Below are 23,202 nucleotides of genomic sequence, written 5' to 3' on the forward strand. Positions count from 1 at the left end.
TGCGTCATGAACACAGCATAAAAGCTCCTGCTGCAGCAGGCTCAGCATCGTCTTTGCGTCCTTCATTCTCCTCCAGAAACGAGGTAAGCCTCCCTTCGCTCAGACTCTCCCAGGAGGCCTGATTGCTGTCATGCTGGCATTCTCGGTTGGGTTCTGATATACATTTTCTGGACTGGCATTAGCTTTTCTTGTTTCCATTTTCTCCAAAGTTGTTTTTGCAGGGAACTTCATTAAAAAAAAAAAAAAACTGCTATGCTTTCAGGATGTGGGCTGCCTCAGTATGGCATAGCAATCCAGGTGTTTGTGCACTGCAAGCTCTTTTCCTGTGGAAGAGTGGTGGATGTGTAGAGGTGGGAAGAAGTGGGATCTTTCAAGGAAAGTCAGATTAATGGGGGTCAGCTGCAAGGAGGTATGCCCTCCAGAGTTACTGCCTGCAGCAGATGGCCCTGACCAAAGAGCCAAGTGCATCCTGTGCTATCTTCATTGCCTTGATTTTCATTGTTTGAGACGGGGAATAATCCATCCTTCTTCTCTTGTGTATCCTTTCCAAAAACTGGGTGAGACATCATGTGCGGAATAACTTGGACAACGCAATGAGGATGGTAGGAGGAATGAAGGACAGCGTGCATTTTTAAGTGGAGATTGCTGTGACACCTCTTCATCACAGCCTTCTTGTAGTGTTATAATCTCAGCAACATTTTCTATGCTACTGCACCAGGAAACGCAGGAGGTCGTCCTGGTGCAACAAGCATCCAGTACATCAAAGATTTGCTGCCAGTCTTTCCAATTGAGCCCAGAGGTGAGATGGCACAGCTGTTATCTACGTTAGCAAAATCAGCTGCACTCTCTTCCTGAGCATGGAACTGAAAACAGAGCCAGAGTGGAGTAAGGGATGTGGGTGAGAGAGCAGGAGAAAGAATGACCTTGGATTCTGTATTTCCCTCCCTGCTCTGTGTTTCAGCTTTGCCTCCCTCAGCGAGAGATGTCGTGCTGCAGACCCTGTGTCCCATCCCCCTGCGGTGCCTCTGGCCCAACCCCACTGGCTAGCAGCTGCAGTGAGCCATGTGTCGCCCGCTGCGCTGACTCCACTGTGGCCATCCAGGCCTCCGCTGTGGTGGTGACCCTGCCGGGCCCCATCCTCACCTCCTTCCCTCAGAACACAGCCGTGGGATCCTCTCTGTCAGCTGCTGTTGGCAGCTCCCTCAGCACCGCGGGCGTTCCCATCTCTTCTGGGGGCTCCCTTGGTCTGGGGGGCTCTGGGCTGTGTCTGCCTCGCCCACCCTGCAGTTTTAACTGCTGAAGCTGATGGATCATCCCATTTGGACAACACATCCTGGATACGGATGGATCGTGCTCTCAACCTCCCTGTAGACTGAAAGCATGATTCTTCCCCTCTGTACAGAGCCACTTTAGCTTTTCCTTCTCATTAAAGACTTTGTGCAGCATAGCTTGGGACTGGTGATTTGTTTCCCTCTTCCCTCTCATTTGCATGGAGAAGAAAAGACTCAAGGGGAATCTTATCCGTGTGTCCATTCCTTCCCGTAGCTTCCCTTCAGGTGCTGCCAGGCCGCTGTCAGGTCTCCCCGGAGCCTTCTCCTCTCTGGGCTGCACAGCCCCTGCCCTCTCAGCCTGTCCACGTAGGGAGGTGTTCCATCCCCTGAATCATTTCTGTGGCCCTCCTCTGGATGTGCTCCAGCAGCTCCATGTCTCTCTCGTGCGGAGGGCTCCCCATCTGGACACAGCACTCCATGTGAGGTCTCACAGCACAGAGCACAGGGGCAGGACTTCCTCCCTTGCCCTGCTGGCCACACTGCTTGGACCAGGATATGGTTGGCTTCCTGGTCTGCAAGGGTACATTGCTGGCTCATGTCCTGCTGCTGCCTCCCACCAGTATGCCCAAGTCCTTTTCATCAGGGCTGTGCTCCGTCCATTCATCCCTCAGCCTGTATTAGTAGCGGGGCTTTCCTCGACCCAGGAGCAAGTCCTTGCGCTTGGCTTTGTTGGGGTTCTCCTGGGCCTCAGGACACAAGCCCGGTCTTCTCTCACAACTGCAGAAATGCTTCTGGTTTGCCTCCCAGTCCCCTCCTTCCCAACCACTCTGACTTAATGCTGCTCTTTGCAGCAAACGGGGGTGCCTCACATCCTTCTTTGCATGAACATTGCTACATCCACTGCCAGAAATATTCAGGATGTCACCAGAATGCTGAAGGCTCAGCACAGTATGCCAGTGGCTCTGTTCACACAGGGATGCCGAGACTTGCAATCCTGATAAGGGTTGTGCAGAAGAGTATGTCAAACCCAGTTACGCTGTGTTGCAGGGTCTGTTGCCAAGCACAAATACTTCTGAGGAAATAGCGCTGTGCTCTGCAGATAGAGCATGATACACGTATCAGCATCCCATCCAAAGAAGATGAAACCGTTCCTTTGGCCAGGAAGCATGGAGAGATGGAACGTATGGAGGAGGCTGGCGAGAACGTTCTATTCACCCGAGGCAGGGTGAGTACAGATCAGTCAGACAGGTCTCTGGCCTTTGACCAGAGAGGACAGACCTTCCCCAGCAGTTCTCAGCATCACCCTCACGTGGGTGTCCTGGGAAAGAGACCAAGCAGCACTGTCTTGCGGCTCTGAGGAGGGGAGGGAATGTTTTGATGCCCCAGGGCAGCTGGAACTCATCTGCTGGGCAAGGAAGATGGCCACCTGGAGAGCAGGAGGAGCTGCACAGGTGCGGCAGGGCACAATTTTGGATGCCGGCAGAAGAAAAGCTGGTATGCGTTGGCCGGGAATCGAACCCGGGTCAACTGCTTGGAAGGCAGCTATGCTCACCACTATACCACCAACGCAGCTGCCTGCAACCTTCCTCAAGCTCCTGCAGCTCCCCGTCTCCACATCCTCCTCCTTCCGGCCCTCTGCACGGGCACTTCCTCAGTCTGCTGTGACTTCTCTCTCACTCTGCCTCTCCAACAGATGTCATACACATTTCACCCTGCTGGCAAGATACATCACCAATGGAGCACACCGCGACTATGGCATGGAGCAAACAAGGAAGTGCTTTCCCTTCTCTGTGAACAAGGAGGGCAATCTGTTCACAGGAGGCCTCTATCACCTCCACTCCTCTACGGACCTTTCTCACAGAATCACAGAGCCACAGAATCAGGGGCGTTGGGAGGCCTCTCTGGAGATCTCCACGTCCAAAGCTACTTCCCTAGAGCAGGTTGCACAGGAAAGCATCCAGATGGGCTTTAAAAAATCTCCAGAGAAGCAGACTGCACAGCCGCTCCTGGCAGCGTGTTCCAGTGCTCTGTCATTTCCAAAGTAATGAAGGCCTTTCTCATGTTCAAATGCAAATTCCTGTCTTTCACTGCCCCCAGCCATTTTTGTAGACCTCTGCTGGACTCTCCCTGGTAGTTCCCTGTCTCTCGTGAACTGGGATGCCCAGAAACTGGATGCCAGATGTGGCCTCGCCAGAGCAGAGTAGATGGGAAGGATAACCTCCCTCGACCTGCTAATCACACCCCTTTAGTGCACCCTCCAGATTCCTCTCCACACAACTCTTTAGCCTGCTCAAGTCTTCCTAAAAGCCAGCACAGTATTCTGGTGTGTCAGCCACCCCTCCCCGCTTTGTATCTTCAGCAAACTTGATGAGGTTGCAATCTATCCCTTCCTCCAGACCGCTGATGAATATCTCAATCAGGAACCAGATCAAGAACCAACCGGTGGGTAACATGGCTAGCTACCAGCCTCCAACTAGCCTCTGTGTCCCCGATCCCAGCCCTCCGAGCTCTCCCGTGTGCCAATTCTCAGTCCACCCCTCTCCACCTCTCTCTGCTTCTCTCTTGCCTACACCTTGAAAATGGCATCAGGATTTCTCACCTGACAAGGCATTCTGGAGGGGGTGGCATGGACATGTACTCACAGTGAGCGAGGAGGGGTTCCAGGCTCCCCCGTCAGGGCCCTGTGCAGCTAGCTGCAAGGACTCTGGGCCTGCATGGGGCTGCATCCCATGGCTGCAGTGTGGTCACTGCATGTAGAGGAAAGAGAACTGCATCCCACACAGTTGGCAGGATTCAAATCTGCATGGAGAATCCCAACACATTTCTAGTCCAACACCTTTGCCACCCGGCCACAACTACCTGCTCCGGCCATCTCTACCTGGATCATTCCATGCCCTAGGCAACGGCAAACAGCTCCAAAAGATTCTCGACGAGAAGCACCACTCTGCTCTCTATCCTGTACACCTCCCGTGACCCACCCTGTGGGAAGACTCTCACCACAGGAAATGTCCTTTCCCAGTTCAAGGGGAACAGGGCAGTGCTGAGGACGTGCACAGACTCAGCACACAACAACACGACGGCTGCAGAAACCATGTGGCTGACACTCTGTAACATTCTGCAGATGTTGCACAGCCCTCTGCATCCCAGATAAGGGCCTGCCAAAATGAGCCTCAATTGTCACTAGGTCCAAGGCCTCACACCAAACACCAGAGCTTCTTCAGGCTGGATGAGAGAAGGCAAGGGGTCTGGAGGACTTCCGCTGTGTACTCTACAGAAGGTAGTGGCTGCTACTGGCCATCCTGTTTTGGTGAATTCACCGCAGGGCTTTATCAGAAATGCCTTTTCTAACTCACTTCTCCCCATCGTCCGTATGATGACACCTCCAAGACAACCCATTCTATCTCTCATTCTGAGCTCTGTTGCTCCGTCTGGGTGTGAAAACACACACCTGCTTCTAGGCTTGATCCCCACAAGCCCAAGGGTCAGAGCGAGTCCAAGGCGATGCCAGCTGCTCCACGTATTACTTGCACGCGTGTGCCCAGAAAGCTCTTCCTGACGGTCTTACTGGAAGGAGGAGGGGACAGCTGTGCCAGCACATCTTTCCCTTCCAGTCCTGGATGTAGGGAGGAGGAAGGATTCATTCCCAATTCTGCTGTCTCCTTCCCCGTCCATCTGCAGCGCTTACTCCACAACCCTAGGAGCTGCTCAGCACCACGGCTGCCATCTATTCTTGCAGGTGTGGGAAGGTCATCAGAGAGAGCCCCACGTTAGTTGCGGTGTCCAACACATCAGCCCCTTCTCAGGTGGAAGTGTTCCTATTTGGTGGGCACATGCCTCTTGCCTCACAAAAGCAGCCAATAGGTAAACCAGTCAGCAGGGGAAATGGAAGGAGTCGAGTGCAGTTTGGGCCAGGACTTACATGAAAACTCCATGTAGTGGGCGAGACCTACAAAGGGTGACGTTTCCCACCCAGAAGCCTCATTTAGACGTGCCTACAACACAGTGGGTTGGAGTAGAGCATCTCCAAAGGCCCTTTCCAATCCAACATGAGTAACTCAAGCTCTGCACCAGCCACGAAAAGGCAAGGCTTTGGATGGCAGCAGGGCCGGAAGGCATAAAATGCTCTGTTTCGTGAATGGCACACAGAACCTTTGAAATGACCTTGATGAGGAAAGCAGTTCTGTGGCAGAAATGAGTCCAGAAGCTCTGCACGCCACCGCTAGGTGAGGTGTGCGTGACTACACTTCAGGGTTTTCCCCAACTCTTCCGCATCACAGTGACTGATAGGTGCTCTGGGAGGCTGATCCCATGTGCCTTTGTACTTTGAAATGCATGGAATGGCATGTTGCATCCCTGGCCCACAACAAAGAGCCTTCAGGGTTTGGCCCCCTGCCCTCCTCCCTTCTCAAAAGCAGGCCATTCAGGCCTCTGGACACTGGGATCAGTGTGCTGAGCAAAACAGGTCAACCTGAGAGTGGGTCAATTTCAGGGAAGGACACCGGTATCCCATTGATCTCACTTCTGTACCAAGATTTGACGGCCACCCTGAGGGTCACCCTCAGGGAAGGAGGCAGGCAACCCTTCAATCACACTCTCCACTTCTGCCTGACTCTTAACTCTACTACTCCTTGCATACACTCTGTATACGTAAAATTGAGCGTGATGAATGTAGAAAATATCCTCATGGCTCTACCTCCTGCCTGCCGGAGGAGACTGAGTCTTCCCACGTGGCTTTTGGACACCGGGGGGCAGATGAATTATGATGATGTCAGACAGTGTGATTCTGAAGAACAACATTTCAGATGAAAGACGAATGATCTCGGTTACCTGGGAGGTCTCTGCAAGCAGCCACCACCAGATGCTTCAGTGTTTCATGAGCCAGGAATGTTTCTGCCCCTGTGGGGCCTCTGCAACACAGCATAAAAGCCCGTGCTGCTGCAGGCTCTGCATCGTGCTCTCTTCCCTCACTTTCCTTGAGGAACGAGGTAAGCACAACCTCACTCCAGCACTCCCGGTGGGACTAGGTGGTGTCACGCTGTCGAGTACCCTTGGTACTCGGTCTGTGTAGTCCGCTGGGTAATTGGGTGGAGGGCTGGGAAGAGATGGGATCTCAGTGACACGGTGAGATCGATGGTTCTTGGCTTCAAGGATGTATGTCCACAAGAATTAGGACCGGCAGCAGGTGGTCTCTAACAGAACAGGCAGGTGTACCCCACTCCATCTTCACTGCTGTGATTTTCTTTTTTGAGCTAAGTCTTTCCAGAGACTCTCCTGGGCCTTCTTCAAGAAGTGGTAAGCGTTCTTCTGCAGGGCAATTCAGATGACGTGATGAGGATGATGGGAACTGTAAAGACACGGTGTATTCTTCCAACAAGATTGGTCTGACATCTTTTCTGGCCTGCCTCTATGTCCTGGTCTCGTGTCAGCAATCTTCACCCATGCTACGGCACCAGGAACATAGGAGGCAGTCCTGGTGCAATAAACATCCAGTAAGCCCCAGCTTTCCTGACAGTCTTTCCAATTCAGCCTGCAGGAGAGCTGTCACAGCTGCTGACTGTGGTAGCAACACCATCTGCGGGTGCTTTGTGGACACAGAGCCAGAAAGAGAGCTGGAGGGCAGCAAAGGGCGTTGGTGAAAGAGCTGCGGCAAAGAAAGACAGACTGACTTTAGGGTCCGTGTTCCCTCCCTGCTCTGTGTTTCAGCTTTGCCTCCCTCAGCGAGAGATGTCGTGCTGCAGACCCTGTGTCCCATCCCCCTGCGGTGCCTCTGGCCCAACCCCACTGGCAAGCAGCTGCAGTGAGCCATGTGTCGCCCGCTGCGCTGACTCCACTGTGTTTATCGAGGCCTCCCCTGTGGTGGTGACCCTGCCGGGCCCCATCCTCACCTCCTTCCCTCAGAACACAGCCGTGGGATCCTCTCTGTCAGCTGCTGTTGGCAGCTCCCTCAGCACCGCGGGCGTTCCCATCTCCTCTGGGGGCTCCCTTGGTCTGGGGGGCTCAGGGCTGTGTCTGCCTCGCCCACGCTGCAGTTTTAACTGCTGAAGACAGTGGATCATCCCATTTGGACAACACATCCTGGATACGGATGGATCGTTCTCTCAACCTCCCTGAAAACCGAAAGCATGATTCTTCCCCTCTGTACTGAGCCACTTTGTTTTTTCCTTCTCATTAAAGACTTTGTGCAGCATAGCTTGGGACTTGTTGTAATTTCTTTTCCTCCTGGCGCCATCGGGCACCTGCTCTGATGGGACAAGCAGTGCCCACCATCCTCAGCTTCCCTCTTATCACGGGAAACAGAGGAGGGAGAACCTGCCCTCTCCCACGGCAGCGAGTCCACCCCCAAACAAGAGAAAGATAACATGTCCTGCTGTGGTGTCTCCCAGTCTCAGCCACTCTCTGCTTCTGTGATGTATTGTAACAGGAGAGGCAGGAAGAGCAGGGAGTGGTTTGTGTGGGGGACTGAAGGCTCAGGGGGCATCCCGTCCATGCGTTTAATACCTGCAGAGGGAGGGTGGACGGGAGGAAGAAGCACGAGAGAGGCAGCTTCTTCTCAGTGGTGCCCCTGTGGGAGGACAAAAAGCAGTGATCATCAGTGGGAATCCACAGAACACCACACACAGTATTCCTCGTGTTCTGTGAAGATGGTCAAAGATGGGAATGTGCTTTCCAGGGATGTTGAGGAGTCTGTCTCATTGGAATAAGCAGCATCCCAGCAGACATGGCTCTGAACAGCCTCCTCTTCTCGACCATGCCGTGAGCAGGCCTTGGACTGCGGGCTCTGCACCTCAGCTGCTGTGGGATACAGTGACCTACGGCTGCTTTCCCCCACAAGGGAGCAGCCATCGAGCGGAAGGCAACGAGGAGGGGTCAGGGCCTGTGCTCACTAAGCTAGTCAGGTGTGGAGGGACCACGTCAGGGGAAGGCCACTGCGTGGCTAAAAGCGCAGAGAAGGGAGGACGGCAAGAAGGAGGTCTGGAATGCATAAAGAAGTTCAGTTTCAGACTTAGGTGAACGCCAGCTGTGGGCAATGGTTTGGGAGCCCAAAAGTACAGGTCCCACTGAGATTTGAACTCAGACAGGAGCCTTCAGCAGAGCACTGAGCTGGCAGGAAGACACAGCACACCTTTGCATGGGTCCCACGGCATGCAATGGCTGCCTCTGACGGCACTCAACAGAACTCTCTCCTGAGATTCACTCTTAACCCTGTTAGATAATCACCAAAGCCTTCCAATCTCATGCCTCGTGAGATTCTGTCCTCTGCCTTGGCTACTGACACGCCTGCACGCACATCCCTGACCTCATGCCACTGCTACGTAATATACCGGCAGACAGCACAAAGAAAGAAAGAAAGGTCTCACGCCAAAGGAGCGTAAGCCTGTATCCAGGTGATCACAGTTCTCTGCTGTCTGGTATGATCAGGATTCACTTCTGAAGCTTTTTGGGTAAGCTCACCTCTCCATGCCTCATGGGTGGGAGCTCTCGTTTGTGCTGTGGGAGGCCTGTTACTGCTCCCCTGAATGCTCCTGCCGGTGCTGCTCTCCATCCAGCTCAGACCTGTGCTGCCTGCGCATGCCCATGCTCGTGTGGGGAGTTTGTGTGCACCCGCTGTGGTGTCAGCCCAGCTAGCACAAGCCTCTTTCCCCATGAACAACCGGCCTTCCCAGGCACAGCTGAGGGCTGTGCTGCAAGTGCTGCTCCACAGCATTCTGGGAGTGCTGCCGGGCAAGGAAGGGACAAACGCAAGCGGGACGCAGCAGATGGAAGGGGGCAGCCCCAGCCACAATCAAGGAATGATTGCTGCTGCCCTCCTGCTCTCAGGGAGCAGCTAGGGCAGGCAGAGGCAGGGAGCCAGGGAAAACCCTGACCCGATCCTGCAGCGATGCCGGCCCTACCCAGCTCTGTTGGGGGTGGGGGCTCCCAGGGCAGCCCCAGTTTACCTGCCATGGGTGGGGACCAGCCTCAGCTGCTGGCAGCAGGCCCAGGAAGGTGTGGGGCAGGCTGAGCTGGTAGAGCCTGTTGGGAGGGCAAGACAAGAGCTTGCTCTGCTGAGACCTGCGTGTTTTGGCACCCGCTTGCAGCTTCCCTGGGCCATCCACGCACCCTGGCTCCATACATGAGCCAGGCACATGAGACAAATGAAAACCAGGACACGCTTAGTAGGATGTGCCGGGATTATGGCCTGAACATGCCTGCCTTATTCAAGGTCTCTAGCCTGGGGGTGAGCTTTTGTGCATCTCCTTTTGCTGCTCTGCTACCTTCAGTGGCACAAGTGCAGGGGACAAACCACGTGCCAGCGCGGGTCTACCACGCATTCTCTTTCTCCTCCCTCTCTCCACACAGTCCGTCCAGGTACCCCTTTTCCTTTTCATACTTCACCCAATACAGCCAGGTACTACGTTCTCCACAGGAACTTCACTGCTCAGGCTGGTTGACACGAGACTGAAAGAAGGCACTGAGGAGCCCCCTCCTCCTTTCCAGCACACTGGTAAGTACCTTGGGCAGTATAAAGTAGCCACCAGATGCCACCAACTCCACCCCATGTCATTTTGCACTTCCTCTTCTTCCTCAGAGGAGGAGAACACAGCAGATACACAATCCTCATTATCGCTGACTCGAGGCAGACATACGATAGACCATCTCTCTGTGTGCAAGGGCTGGGAACAGGTCAGCCAGCAAAGCCCCATGGTCCCGGGGAAGATCCATGAGGACCCACTGCTGTTAGATGTCCTCCTCTAAGCGTTAACAGTGAGGACCATCTGTTCACAAGTTGGTGCTTTCTGCAGCCCACAGTGAAACTTCGCTAAGAAAAGGCTCAAGGGTTGAGACAAGAACGAGGAGATCCATCACTGATGACTGTTATGAGGAGAAGAGACTCAGATTAATGAAATCTGTTGCCTATTATGAAAAGCAGAGTAACGCATCCAGAAATGAAAGGAAACAAAACACACCATCCCTCTTCTCCCACCCATCCTCTTCTTCATCATTCCACAATGCGCTGCAGAGGAATGGGGAATGTGGAGGTAAGGTCTGCCTATAATGCAATCCTCAGTCGGTGATTGTTCAAGAACTGCTCCAGGATGTGTCCATACAACAGGGTGCGCTCGTTTTGGAAATGAGTGCAGCAGAATGTGTGCCCCATGGGTGGCAGCACCTGTCAGGTCAAATGCTCACCTCTCCAAAATGCTTCTCTCTCCAAGGGCTGCAGTTCTGGCCCAGCGTCTGCTTCTGTGAGGGCTCTGCACGGCCTGCAGCCTCCTTCACTCCAGATCCATCTGCTCCACCGTCACCTCCTGCCTGGGCTGCAGTGTGCTCAACAAAGACTTAACGGGCTGCTTGAGGGCCAGAAGAATTTCACAAAAAAAGCACAGGGCAAGTATCCAAAGAAGTTTAGGAATCTGCACGCTTGCATTATCAAGCTGCAGTTTCAACAGGGCCACACACTGAGCAGTGTGCCCTCACTTTGGGTGAACCATGCTTGTAACTTTTTCTTGCACAGGCAATCGACCTCCTGAGATGCCTTGCACTCAGGCTCCTTCCATGAAGCCGCAGTTCTCAGAGGCAGTACCAGTTGTCACCCACCTCTGCAGCATGGGCGGCACACAGGCCTCTTCCCCACTGGTGCTGGAGCTCAGTCATTCCACAGCACTCAATACATCTCTAGCCATTTCCCCTTCACTCTCCAGACTCTTCAGGACAGGCACAGCTTCCCACCACCCATTCATAACGCAAACCCCACGCTCGCTGGCCTGCTGGGCCCAAAGCAGGACGGAAGGAAGCATTCTGGCTCCCCATGACCAGGCTGTGCAACAACCATGCAGGCCAAGTTTTGTCTTTTAATTTCCCCTGGGCTCTGGAGTGAACGGAAGGGATTCGGGGATAGATTACACGTGTACCTTGAGTCCCACGGCAAGGTGCTGACATGCGCAGAGCCCTTACTCGCTGAGAGTTCCTTTGGTTGCTCCCGTGAAGGACTGTCATGAACCTCCAAGATGCATCACTAGAGTTCTACCTCTGGGCTGTAAACACTTCCTCTGTCTGGTCTGATGTACCTGGAGTAACTGCAGTGTGCTGGCAGCTGTTCAGGATGCAAGCAGGGCAAGATGGCATCCTCCTGCCAGCTCTGTCCTCTTTTTTAGGCACTGGAAGGCTGCTCTTTCATCCCCACAGATAGAACGTTTTGCCTTGCAGCTAAGAAAACCCTTGTCCCTCAGACTGCCTGTCATCATGTCACACTATCCTCACAGGGCCGGGGCACCAGACCTCAGATCATCCCAGGGAACGCACACTGAACACACTCCACATGATCATCGCCTTTCCTTGCTTCTCCAGCTTGGCTTTCTTCCCCATTTCTCACACTGGCCCACATTTTCTTCTCCGCAGTCATCCAGTAGTGTTGCCAGGAAGAGGGGACACACACACAGGCTTGGACCAGGGAGTGCCAAGCAGTTGTTCCCAGGTGATCCAGCTGAGAAATCTCCCGTAGGTGAGCTTTCATCATACACTGTGTTGGAGTGGATCATATCCAGAAGTCCTTTCCAAGTCAAGACAAGTGACGTAGGATCTGCACTAGTCACACAAAGGCAGTGCTTTCGAAGGAAGCAGCCCCAGACATTCCACTTGCTTCGGGAATGGTTCAGAACCCTTCAGTAATGTCTCTGATGAGGAAAGTGGCACTTGGGAGGAATGACTCTTAGAGGTCTGCTATTCCTGGCGTGCCTGAGGCCAGGACACCATTTCCACCGCTTTCCACAGCCGCGTGACTCATGTGTGCGTGCGGTTCAGGGTTTTTCCCAACTCCTCCCCATCGTGATGACGGGCAGGTGCTCAGGGAGGCTGATGCTATGCCACTTTGAACTTTGAAATGCATGGAGTGGACCTCAAAAGGAGGCCATGCAGGACTGTGGTCAGTGAGATTAATGTGTTGCTGAGCAAAGCAGGCTAATTTGAGTACGGGTCAATTTCAGGGAAGGACGCCGGCATTACTTTGATCTCACTCCCACAGCCAGATTTGGTGATTTCCAACAGCTCTTCCACTGCCCAAACTGATATCTGTTCCTGGTTGGAATAAGTAGGACAACATGGTCAAGTCATCAAGGAAGATGGCGGTGGACATCCCTCTCAAGAGCCCCGTAGAAGAGAAGAACATGACTCTCACCTCTCCTCGTCCTCACACTGAATATGACCTCATGGCCCACCGTCGTTAGGAAGAGATAAAAGAGCTTTGACTGTATAAACAATCCTCTGCCTGCAAGAGGCAAGAAACCTTTGGGACACCACGGAACATGGCTACAGACGTCCTAGCCACAACCCACTTGAGAGAGAACTTACCCTTCTTTTCTTTTGTTACCTTCACACCCTCTTTGCGCAAGCCGGTCTGACGCCTCGCCACTCTCAGAGTAAAACGCTTCTTTCTGACATCAAACCTACATCTCCCCTCTTTTCGTTTAAAGTTGTTCCCCCTTCTCTTTTCACTATCAGACTCAGCGTCATCAGCATACTTTCTCAGGGTACACTCAATTCTACGGTCTACACTGCTGATCAAGTTGTCGGAGAGCATGAACATTAGCATGATGAGTGTCGGAAACGTACTGGTAGTCCTCAGTGCTGCTTACAGGGGGATTTCCTCTAGCTCCAAACAGTTTTTCCATGCCATTGAGCTTGAAAACATCCATAGGCACGTGGGTCTTATCTCTCATTTGGAACTGTACAATCTTGATGGTCTGCCTGAACATATCGCACCACCTCCTGCATGTCTCTGATTGCCCACAAGGAGAAATGTCTCCTAGCGTCCCGCTCCCAGTTCTGCTCTCCCTTATGATGAATCTGCCTTCATTGCCATTACTTTGGTGCATAGCAAACTAACAGACAACGCAGTTTCTGTAAGCACATGTTGAGTTTAAGCAGTGTCTTTGTGGTCTTCGCTGCCTCTGCCGCATCCCTGTTGACCTGGGCCTCTTTTCCCATCTGCAATCATGCCATCCTGATGTTTTGATGGCACTTACACCAGCATCGACAGCACATCTCTGATGACGTGCACGGAGAAATGTCCCAGAAATTTAGCCTGAGAGCATGCACTTGAGAGCTAAGCACTGGTGTCCTTCATGGCTGACGTTCACTGTGACTGGTGGCCATGCTCACCAGGAACGCAGTAATGCTGCCAATGACATCTCTATGAGGGAAATCCAATTGAAATCCCTGAAAACCTAAATGGAGAATTCCAAATCAATTAATTGGCCTTAGGACACAGCAATACAGACAAACTGTTTTGATGGTAGGCAGTATGAATCTGCAGCAAAACACTTGAGATGAAAGAAGCAAGATATTAACTACTAGCAAGGTCTTTGCAACCACCAACCGCTAGCTGTTTTGATGCTTCATGACCATGGAATGTTTCTGTCCTCACGTGCGTCATGAACACAGCATAAAAGCTCCTGCTGCAGCAGGCTCAGCATCGTCTTTGCGTCCTTCATTCTCCTCCAGAAACGAGGTAAGCCTCCCTTCGCTCAGACTCTCCCAGGAGGCCTGATTGCTGTCATGCTGGCATTCTCGGTTGGGTTCTGATATACATTTTCTGGACTGGCATTAGCTTTTCTTGTTTCCATTTTCTCCAAAGTTGTTTTTGCAGGGAACTTCATTAAAAAAAAAAAAAACTGCTATGCTTTCAGGATGTGGGCTGCCTCAGTATGGCATAGCAATCCAGGTGTTTGTGCACTGCAAGCTCTTTTCCTGTGGAAGAGTGGTGGATGTGTAGAGGTGGGAAGAAGTGGGATCTTTCAAGGAAAGTCAGATTAATGGGGGTCAGCTGCAAGGAGGTATGCCCTCCAGAGTTACTGCCTGCAGCAGATGGCCCTGACCAAAGAGCCAAGTGCATCCTGTGCTATCTTCATTGCCTTGATTTTCATTGTTTGAGACGGGGAATAATCCATCCTTCTTCTCTTGTGTATCCTTTCCAAAAACTGGGTGAGACATCATGTGCGGAATAACTTGGACAACGCAATGAGGATGGTAGGAGGAATGAAGGACAGCGTGCATTTTTAAGTGGAGATTGCTGTGACACCTCTTCATCACAGCCTTCTTGTAGTGTTATAATCTCAGCAACATTTTCTATGCTACTGCACCAGGAAACGCAGGAGGTCGTCCTGGTGCAACAAGCATCCAGTACATCAAAGATTTGCTGCCAGTCTTTCCAATTGAGCCCAGAGGTGAGATGGCACAGCTGTTATCTACGTTAGCAAAATCAGCTGCACTCTCTTCCTGAGCATGGAACTGAAAACAGAGCCAGAGTGGAGTAAGGGATGTGGGTGAGAGAGCAGGAGAAAGAATGACCTTGGATTCTGTATTTCCCTCCCTGCTCTGTGTTTCAGCTTTGCCTCCCTCAGCGAGAGATGTCGTGCCTCAGACCCTGTGTCCCATCCCCCTGCGGTGCCTCTGGCCCAACCCCACTGGCAAGCAGCTGCAGTGAGCCATGTGTCGCCCGCTGCGCTGACTTGACTGTGGCCATCCAGGCCTCTGCTGTGGTGATGACCCTGCCAGGCCCCATCCTGAGTAGAGCGGCAGCTTCTTCTCAGTGGTGCTCCCGTGAGAGGACGAAAAGCAGTGATCATCAGTGGGAATCCACAGAACACCACACACAGTATTCCTCATGTTCTTTGAAGATAGTCAAAGATGGGAATGAGCTTTCCAGGGATGTTGAGAAGTCTGTCTCACTGGAATAAGCAACATCCCAGCAGACATTGCTCTGAACAGCCTCCTCAGGAAAACACATTCTGTCCCATGCCTGAGATTTCTTACCCAACCATTGGGTGCTGACACATCTGTAAACCAAGTTATGCTGTGTTACCATGCAGAAAAGTAGTGAGTGCCCCATCCCTGCAAGTTCTCCAGGCCAGGTAGGATGGGGCCCTGGCAGCCTGATCTGGTGGGAGGCAATCCTGCCCATAGCAGTGCGGTTAGATCTGGGTGATCTTTATGGTACCTTCCAACACAAACTTTTCTATGATTTGTGATAACATTTGAACCCCTGTAGGGAAATCCCAAAAGATTTCTATTTCATTACCTTCACCACTCAGTCACAACTACATGCTTCAGCTACTTATGCTGGGATCATCACATGCCCTGGGCAATGGCTGACCAGCTCCCTGGGTCTCCCAGGGACAGGTGGCACTTAAAGCCCAGTGGATGGGACCAGCACTGACCACATCAGATGCCCAATGGCAGCCTTACAGAGGTTCTGAGAGATGGAACACCGGGGCTTCACTGTCAACTCTCAGAGTCTTGCTCTCACACTGCCACCTGGCTTATCCTGCCAGAGAGGCTGGTTTCACTCCAAAGATGGCCTCTCTGCTGCTTGCAAGGAAACAAGGGCAAGGGCAGCTCTGCGGAGACAAACACTGATGGTGGTATATGGCAGCTGGAATTTTAGTCCCCACTTTGCTTCTTCCCTACAACTACCATGCCAGTTCTTGCTGTGACTGTTGCAAAAGCAAGAGAAGTCTATGGAAAGCGTAAAATGGAGACGCAACTGACAGTGCCCATTGGCTGAGCTTTGGAGAGGGACAGGTTTATTTTTCAGAACTGGCTCTTATCAATTATGGGTAGCTTCTGTGAACACCTCTCACAGAATCCACCCCTGCTATCAAAACCTTGCCACACAAACCCAATAGAGGGACCGGGAGGGAGACCAGAGGGTGTTTGTGCTGATGGGATATGCTTGTCCAGAGGTTTTTGCCACCACTGCAAGGGATGCCCAGGGCCTGAGAAGGGTCCAAAAAGACAGGTGATGTACAAAAGCACACATATCCATCACTGGATGAGAATGGGTCCTGTTTCCTTCTGACCGTGGTGCAACAATATTTGGATGCTGTTGAGCAGTCAGTGTGGATGTGGTGGTGATGTTGGCACTGGCTGAGCATATGCAGAGCTGCGCTAAGAGGTAGTCGCAGTTGAGAAGGTGAGCAGGAGGGCTGCAAGGACTATTGCCAATAGGAAAAGCAGTATGATAATAAGACCAATATGCAGAAATGAGAGATGACAACTTATTCAAGAGTTTCCATCTCTTACCCACAGGTTATCAGTAGCAAGGACTTGAAACCCATCCTAGAAGTGGGGGAGAAACAACATCAAAAAAGGTGCATTTAAGATAACCAGCAAAGCTTTGACCCACTTAAGATCATAGAATGACAGAAGTATCTGCAACAAAGGAACAATGGACGGTGACGTCCAGGTAGCATCTCCAGACTCTCTGGAATGTAAGGTGGTATTAACTTTTGATAAAAGTCTACGTGTGCCATGCAGATCCTTGGTGCAGAACTGTAACTGCGTGGGAGAGTGGGAGAGAGATACAGAACGGACAGCTTTGGACAGACAGTATCTGCAACTCAAACTGTGTCGTTGTATATTGAAGGAAGACATGTCATTGGTTCGAGGATTCTGTTTTCCAGCTCATGAAACAGCTACTATGCCACTGGTATCTTAGAACTGCCTACAAACACAAATGCGGTGATTAACACGGCAGGGGAGGAAAAAAAAGAGTCACACTTGCTGCCATCTCTCCAGAGACCAAATCCTTCAGGGAACGGTCTGAAAGCTTGCTGACAAGGTCTCAAAAGCCTCCGTGTAGAACTACGCTCCTGTATACAAAAAGCAGTCACAGCTTGGTCCAGACTGTCAGAGATTCAACAAAGATTGTAGAACCATGACTACTTTAAGACACTTACAATTTCTCTTCCTTGCATGATTTCAGGAATAACAAAGGAACACAAAGACTTGGATCAAAAGATGGGTTCAATGAGCAGCTGATTGATCCTCAGATGATAAGTCTCAAGCTTTGGTTTCCTTCTGCCCTGTTTGTGAACCTCACAAAGACTAAGTCTTGTAAGTTATTGCATGCAGTTACCATGGTTTCATTTTGGTGTAATAGTTTACGTGTACTCCTACCAGGCATAAATGAGGAGACGGGCTGGTTTGCTGAATGCTTCTACAGAACAATGCTAAATCCTCTTTTGTAATTTCCATGCTTATCAGTTACATGTTTGAGTTACATTTTGATATAGAATCTTATACCACTCTGATATTCAAGCAAAACTGTGAAGTGAAAACAGGAATATAATCCTTGTTTCGATGTTAACAAGGCAATGCTTTCAAACAGACTTCCTGAGTTAAAAGGAATTATTGTACTGTGGATTTTAGCGTCAGAAATAGTCCTCTAGAAATTTCAGACTTTGTAGAGTGCTGAGGCTGCTCCTACCTTTTTGGAAATAAAATGATGACAATGAAATCACTGGAGCTGCTAATGGCCTAACTGTTATTGGTTACTTTTAAAAAGCAATTCACTTGATCCGAAAAGTGAAAATGTCTACATTTTAACTGAAAGTCTAGGAATCATACTAGTTGGTAAATGAAGAGAAAAATCATATTCAAATATTAATTTAATGCACCAACATTTAGGTAGAAGTGTACATCAACATGAAGTGTTACCCAGCCCCTGTATGTATACAGATTCCAGCAGGACTAAGAAAATAAGACAATACGAAAATGTGTGGTCAAGATCCACAAATAATAATTTTTTGGGCCACTGTTTAATTTTTGCAGGTATTTTTAAAATGTTTAATTTTTCAAATTTTTTCAACAGGCAGAAATAATGACAGGGGATGACCATTTCTTATGTTCCAGTGCATTCAAGATCACCATTCTAAGATGCCAGAATCCAAAAGACTAAACAATTGGTTTACCTACTTCTCATTAACATCCTGGAAATACTGACCAATGACTTAGGAAACAAATACAGTGAAGACAAACTAAGGAAACAGGGACTGGATTCATCAGAAAGTACTTCAGATGACTTCTATGTGGGTGCCTGCACATATACTAGTCATCCACACTCTCCTTCTTGCAATTAAACCAGCACTTTGTATGGTCTAAGTGTCATCTGAAAGATGATAAGACAGATGAAGCACCTCTTTGTTTACATTAACTAAGAGAGGAAAACAACAAGGCAGGCATCTAAAGCTTAGTCACAAGAATTCTATTCAGCCTTGTGACTTTTCATTCAATTTTCACGGAAAAAAAAAACAAAAAACAAAAAACAAAAAACAAACCAAAAAAAACATTTAATGTTCATACCTCTAACCTCAATTCCCCTTTTTACTGTTTTCCTTGATTTTCCAGGTCTCTGTTCAGCTACACACTTCTTTGAATGGAGGAGAAGAATTCCACCCAAATCAACATCTTTCTCTTGCTAGGATTCCCAGGCCTTATGGACTTGAAGGTATTGCTCTTCATAGTATTGCTGCTGACATACATTGTAACGGTTGTGGAGAATGTGCTCATCATTTCCCTGATCAAAGCAAACCATGAACTCTGCAAACCCATGTATTTCTTTCTTGGTCAGCTGTCTTTCATTGAGGTCTGGTACATCTCTGTCACTGTCCCCAAACTCCTGGCAAATTTCATTGCAGAAGACAGGAGCATTTCCTTTGCTGGATGCATGACCCAACTCTATTTCTTCATTTCTTTCATGTGCACTGAATGTGTCCTTCTCTCTGCCATGGCGTACGATCGCTATGTGGCCATCTGTCAACCACTGCACTATCTCTTCATCATGACGTACCAAATGTGCGTATGCCTGATAGCTCTCTCCTGGTTCACTGGGTTCACTGTGTCCTTGATCAAGATTTCCTTCATCTCTCAGTTGGAGTTCTGTGGTTCCCATGTTATTAACCATTTCTTCTGTGACATCAGCCCAGTGCTAAACCTTGCCTGCACTGATATGTCAGTGGCAGAGATGGTGGACTTTGTGTTGGCCTTGTTCATCCTGCTCGTTCCCCTCTCCATCACGGTTGTCTCCTACCTATTAATTATCACAACAATCCTGCACATCCCCACCACCCAAAGTAAGAAGAAAGCCTTCTCTACATGTGCTTCCCACTTAACTGTGGTCGTCATTTTCTTCTCAGCCACTCTCTTCATGTATGCGCGGCCCAAGAAAATCTCTTCTTATGATATGAATAAACTTGTGTCAGCTGTGTATGCTATTGTCACACCCATGTTAAATCCTTTCATTTACTGCCTGAGGAATCAGGAACTGAAGAGAGCATTTAAAAAAACTCTCTCAGTAAAAATCACTGTCTCTGAAGTCTCCAGAACCATTCCTTCCATCCAAATGTAAGGATAAACTACATAGACATAGACCTGATGTGATTGGCATCCTGTACAGACGCCTGACCAGTGGCAAGTCTGGTCAAGCACTGCACCTGATTACCACATCCTGTCCTATCTTTCTGTTTGATTATTTTTCCTCCACAGAATCACAGAACCCTTGAGGCTATAAGGGGTCTCTGGAGTTTGACTGGTCCAACTTCCACTTAGTCAAGAAGGACCATCTAGTATCAGTTATCCAGGACCATGATCAGATGGCTTTTGAATATCGTTGAGGAGGGAGACTCTATGGTTATCTCTTCAGCAATCCATCATTGCTCTGTCACCTACACAGTAATGAAGTGTTTCCTGACAGACCCTTCTTTGTTTCAATTGATGCCTGTTGCCTACTTTCCTGTCCCTGGGCATTGCTAGAAAAAGCCTGGTACCAACTTCTTTCCATTATGTCCTGCCTTGAGATAGCTTGTCTATTTCCTGGCATAAGTTTTTCCCTTTGATCTGTGCATATGCATATGTGTAAGTGATGTGGTTGTGAACATAAGGCCATTGATTATGACAAGAGGCCTGAAAAAACAGATTCTGGAGTGACAGACATGTAGGGGACAAAAACTGGAGCAATCAGAGTGGGAAAATGAGTCACTAGAGAGACCAATGTCCAGCTAGCAAATACACAGAAGGGACTCTGCAAGACAGACGTTGAAAAGATCAGAAACCTGGGAGACCATAAGCATAGAGACCCAAGGTCTAGACTGTCTCACAAATATTTTCTCTTAGTAAAGATAGGCATTCATGCTGCCTATATTATGTGGAAGCTTGTAAATAGAGTGTCCTGTCCATGCTGATCCGTTTGTGGCTCTGTGTGCGTGTGTGTGTATACGCAGTGACGCAGCAGCTCCCTGCACCAATGAACCCCACTGCCGCCGGACCCCATCCAGGGAGAGAGACACAGACACAGATGCCATGGAGTCAGCTCTTAATCTATTGTTTTAGCTACATAGATTTATAGTCCGGAAGAATTCCCGCGCGCATGCATACCCCTACACCCTTTGCGTAACCCCACGCACCCACATGCCGACCCTCCCCCCTAAGTAGCAAATCATTCAAGACATTTTCCTGCTGTCTTCAGTTTGTTGTGCAGCCAACTTGTTGTGCAGCAGCATTTCACTGCAGCGTCCTTGACCATATCTCCAACATCTCCCCCATCCTTATGCACAAACAGCTATTTAGCAGTCTCGGCATCTTCTTGCAAGAGTGGTTGGTAGCCATTACCATTGCATGCCCCCAATACAAGATTAACAGCAAGCATATGACTGAACAGTGTGAAATTACAAGCGGAATTAAGCATGATGCAAGCAATATCACGACTAGCATAACTACTACCATGGCTAACGTATTCTCTAGCCTGGCCAAGAGGCCAAGCAGGTTAGACAAGAAGTTCCAGCGGTTACCTATTCCGATCTTTAGTCCAATTCGGCAATGTCCTTGCCCTCCGTTCTTACTTTGTCGATAGCAGTTGTAGCGTTAACGCTGAAGTCAAGGCAGTAAAAGCTCTCCATTCCCATCTGCCTTTCCATTTCTGCGCATCCTAGGCCAGTGCGAGCAAGAAGGAAGTCAATCGCCATTTTAGTCTGAGTTAGTCCTGAATCAAGTGCAGCCATTGCCTGAGCTATGGATGTAAGAGCTCGGGATGTGTGATTCACGTTTTTTCCTGCCCAACATGCTAGTCTCTCAGTCACATGGGTGTTGTGGATGATCGGGCCAGGTCCATAAGGTCTCAAAAATCTTTTGTGCCATCCCATATAAATAGATCTTGTTGTTACAGTCCTCAGATAGTTGATTGAGGCTGCAGCATCACCAGGTGTTGTCTGCTCTCATCTGCTGGATACCTTCAGGGTAGATTGGCATCATGCTGATCCTCCCCAGACTACAAGGCCCACCTTTGGGCCTTATCGGAATTACCAAACAGACGTATCTATTCCCATAGATCAGGGAGATACTGGGAGCTAGTTGTATAAGGGCAGGGTTGTCTAAGTTGATCGTGACCATGACCGAGGTATTTCTAAGCAAACCTGTTCTGCTTTCATCTGGGTGGTAGTCCGCGCTCCCAGGTAGTGTTGTATCAGACCTAGTGGAATTAAACCCTACCCACCACACAGCAGATATGTTGGAACGCACTGTACCCAACACCTGCCAGCAGACATTTCCCACTCATGGGCTTCTTGGTTGCTGGAGCAAGAATAATCCCGTGGCTATAGCCCTCTGCCAGAGTAACTGGGGCTCATTGCTTGGTTTTCCTGTCTTGATCCAGATGCCCCTACACATCCCAACCCTCACTTCCATCTTTCCTCCCATTTGTTAACAACTCAGACCCTTGACAGGGTCTCACTACTGTCACAGGCCGTGACATTGAACTGGGGGACTTCCTGATTGTCCCCCACCCTCGAGATAGCCAATGTGCAGGCCAAGCGCCCTCACTAATCACAGTAACATCTGCCCCTGTACCTACTAGGCAGGATATCCTTTTTGTTTGACCTTACCAAAAAAGAAAAGCTAAAACCTGAAGGCGCTCCTGCAGCTCCCACACTGCTGCAGCGATCGGAAGATCCACACGTAGGAACACCAGAGATGGTGTTAAGGGGGTTACGGGGACATTGCTAATTGGTCCCAATACCCACTGCAGCCACACCTCAATGCCCCACTCTTCAATAGAGGGCACTCCCACCACTCCTTTGCTGGTCCTGCCACGGTTGCCAGTGAGAGAAGCGCTGGTGCGGCTAGGAGGTGTGCGCATTCAGACCTTAACCATGCTCTGGGTCAGGTCCCGGCCATGGTGCTCTGAGGAGCACCCACTAAGCCGTTCTTAGGGCCCGCATTTGTATTGTCGAGCCCAGGAAGGCAGTCCGCCTGCCATTTCCTGACGCCGACCTGCATTCACACGTGAAGTGGCCAGGCTTGCCGCAATTGAAACAAACTTCCCGGGCTCTTGCTGGCTTTCCTGGCCCTGGCGCTTTAGAGGGACACGCCCTCTTGACACGCATCCCCCCCACAGTGAAAGCAGTGTAGCCCCGCCCTGCTCATAGGCAGCACCTCTCCTACCGCTTCCCACACAGCAGTAGCAACCGCTGCTGTGAGAGGCTCCTGGGTCTTAATCTTCTCTGCCTTAAGACACGCCTCCATCAAAAGTAGACAAAGTGACGTCTCCTGGCAATGCTCTAATTGCTGCCTTACAAGAAGCATTTGCATTTACCGCAGCCAAATCCCTCCCCACTGCTGTTTTTTGCTGCAGAGGGAAGACCCGAGCCCTCTAAGGACTTATGTAAGTGGTCCAGGAACTGCACTTATGGCTCATCCGGCCCTTGTTCATTGTCAGCGGAGGGAGGATTAACATTGCTTAGCTTTGAGACAGTGGCCAGCACCTTTCTAGCCAAGTACACCACATGCCACAGAATCGAAACGTTCCAGGTGCACTGGACACAGGGGGCCACTCCCATGTTAAACCCCTTCATTTACTGCCTGTGGAATCAGGAAGTGAAGAGAGCATTTAAAAAAAATGTCTCTATAAAAATCACTATCTATAACGGGTCCAAAACCATTTCGTCTCTCCAAATGTAAGGCTAAACTGTACAGAGAATAGAGCTCCTGAGGACACTATATCGATGCCTGATCAGAGGCAAGTCCAGTCATCCACTGCACCAGAGCATGGCTCTGACTTCTTTCCATTATGTCCTGCCTTGAGATAGCTTGTCTGTGTCCTGCCTTATGTTTATCCTTTTCA

The 23,202-nt window shown here is 50.1% G+C and overlaps 2 protein-coding genes, 1 long non-coding RNA gene and 1 other non-coding gene across 9 annotated transcripts; 3 read left to right on the forward strand and 1 right to left on the reverse strand.

Annotated features, from left to right (window-relative positions):
- On the forward strand, positions 1-1,447 carry LOC121111625. 2 transcript variants are annotated; one of them, XR_005862728.1, is made up of 3 exons: positions 36-83; positions 719-799; positions 962-1,447. It is a non-coding gene; the product is annotated as an uncharacterized LOC121111625 (long non-coding RNA). The 2 variants fall into 2 exon arrangements; XR_005862727.1 differs by lacking the exon at positions 719-799 and having other exon boundaries at positions 1-83.
- Positions 1,448-2,768: 1,321 nt separating this feature from the next.
- On the reverse strand, positions 2,769-2,840 carry TRNAG-UCC. Its single transcript has one exon. It is a non-coding gene; the product is annotated as a tRNA-Gly (tRNA).
- Positions 2,841-6,015: 3,175 nt separating this feature from the next.
- Positions 6,016-7,460, forward strand: LOC112533192. The gene is made up of 3 exons (XM_040706652.1): positions 6,016-6,256; positions 6,526-6,563; positions 6,975-7,460. Exons 1-3 carry the CDS (start codon positions 6,031-6,033, stop codon positions 7,311-7,313), a joined length of 603 nt encoding a protein of 200 aa, XP_040562586.1. The 5' UTR covers positions 6,016-6,030; the 3' UTR covers positions 7,314-7,460.
- A 5,398-nt stretch (positions 7,461-12,858) lies between these two features.
- OR6B1 (olfactory receptor family 6 subfamily B member 1) lies at positions 12,859-19,437 on the forward strand. Of its 5 annotated transcripts, XM_040706277.2 has the most exons (5): positions 12,859-13,758; positions 14,393-14,473; positions 14,636-15,160; positions 16,338-17,144; positions 18,438-19,437. In XM_040706277.2, exon 5 carries the CDS (start codon positions 18,466-18,468, stop codon positions 19,435-19,437), a length of 972 nt encoding a protein of 323 aa, XP_040562211.1. In that variant the 5' UTR covers positions 12,859-13,758; positions 14,393-14,473; positions 14,636-15,160; positions 16,338-17,144; positions 18,438-18,465. The 5 variants fall into 5 exon arrangements, with proteins under 5 accessions (XP_040562211.1, XP_040562213.1, XP_040562214.1 ...); XM_040706279.2 differs by lacking the exon at positions 14,393-14,473; XM_040706276.2 differs by lacking the exon at positions 12,859-13,758 and having other exon boundaries at positions 13,989-14,473.
- Positions 19,438-23,202: the final 3,765 nt, after the last annotated feature.

The sequence above is a fragment of the Gallus gallus genome, chromosome 10 (assembly GCF_016699485.2).
Source record: "Gallus gallus isolate bGalGal1 chromosome 10, bGalGal1.mat.broiler.GRCg7b, whole genome shotgun sequence".
Classification (NCBI taxonomy): domain Eukaryota; kingdom Metazoa; phylum Chordata; class Aves; order Galliformes; family Phasianidae; genus Gallus; species Gallus gallus.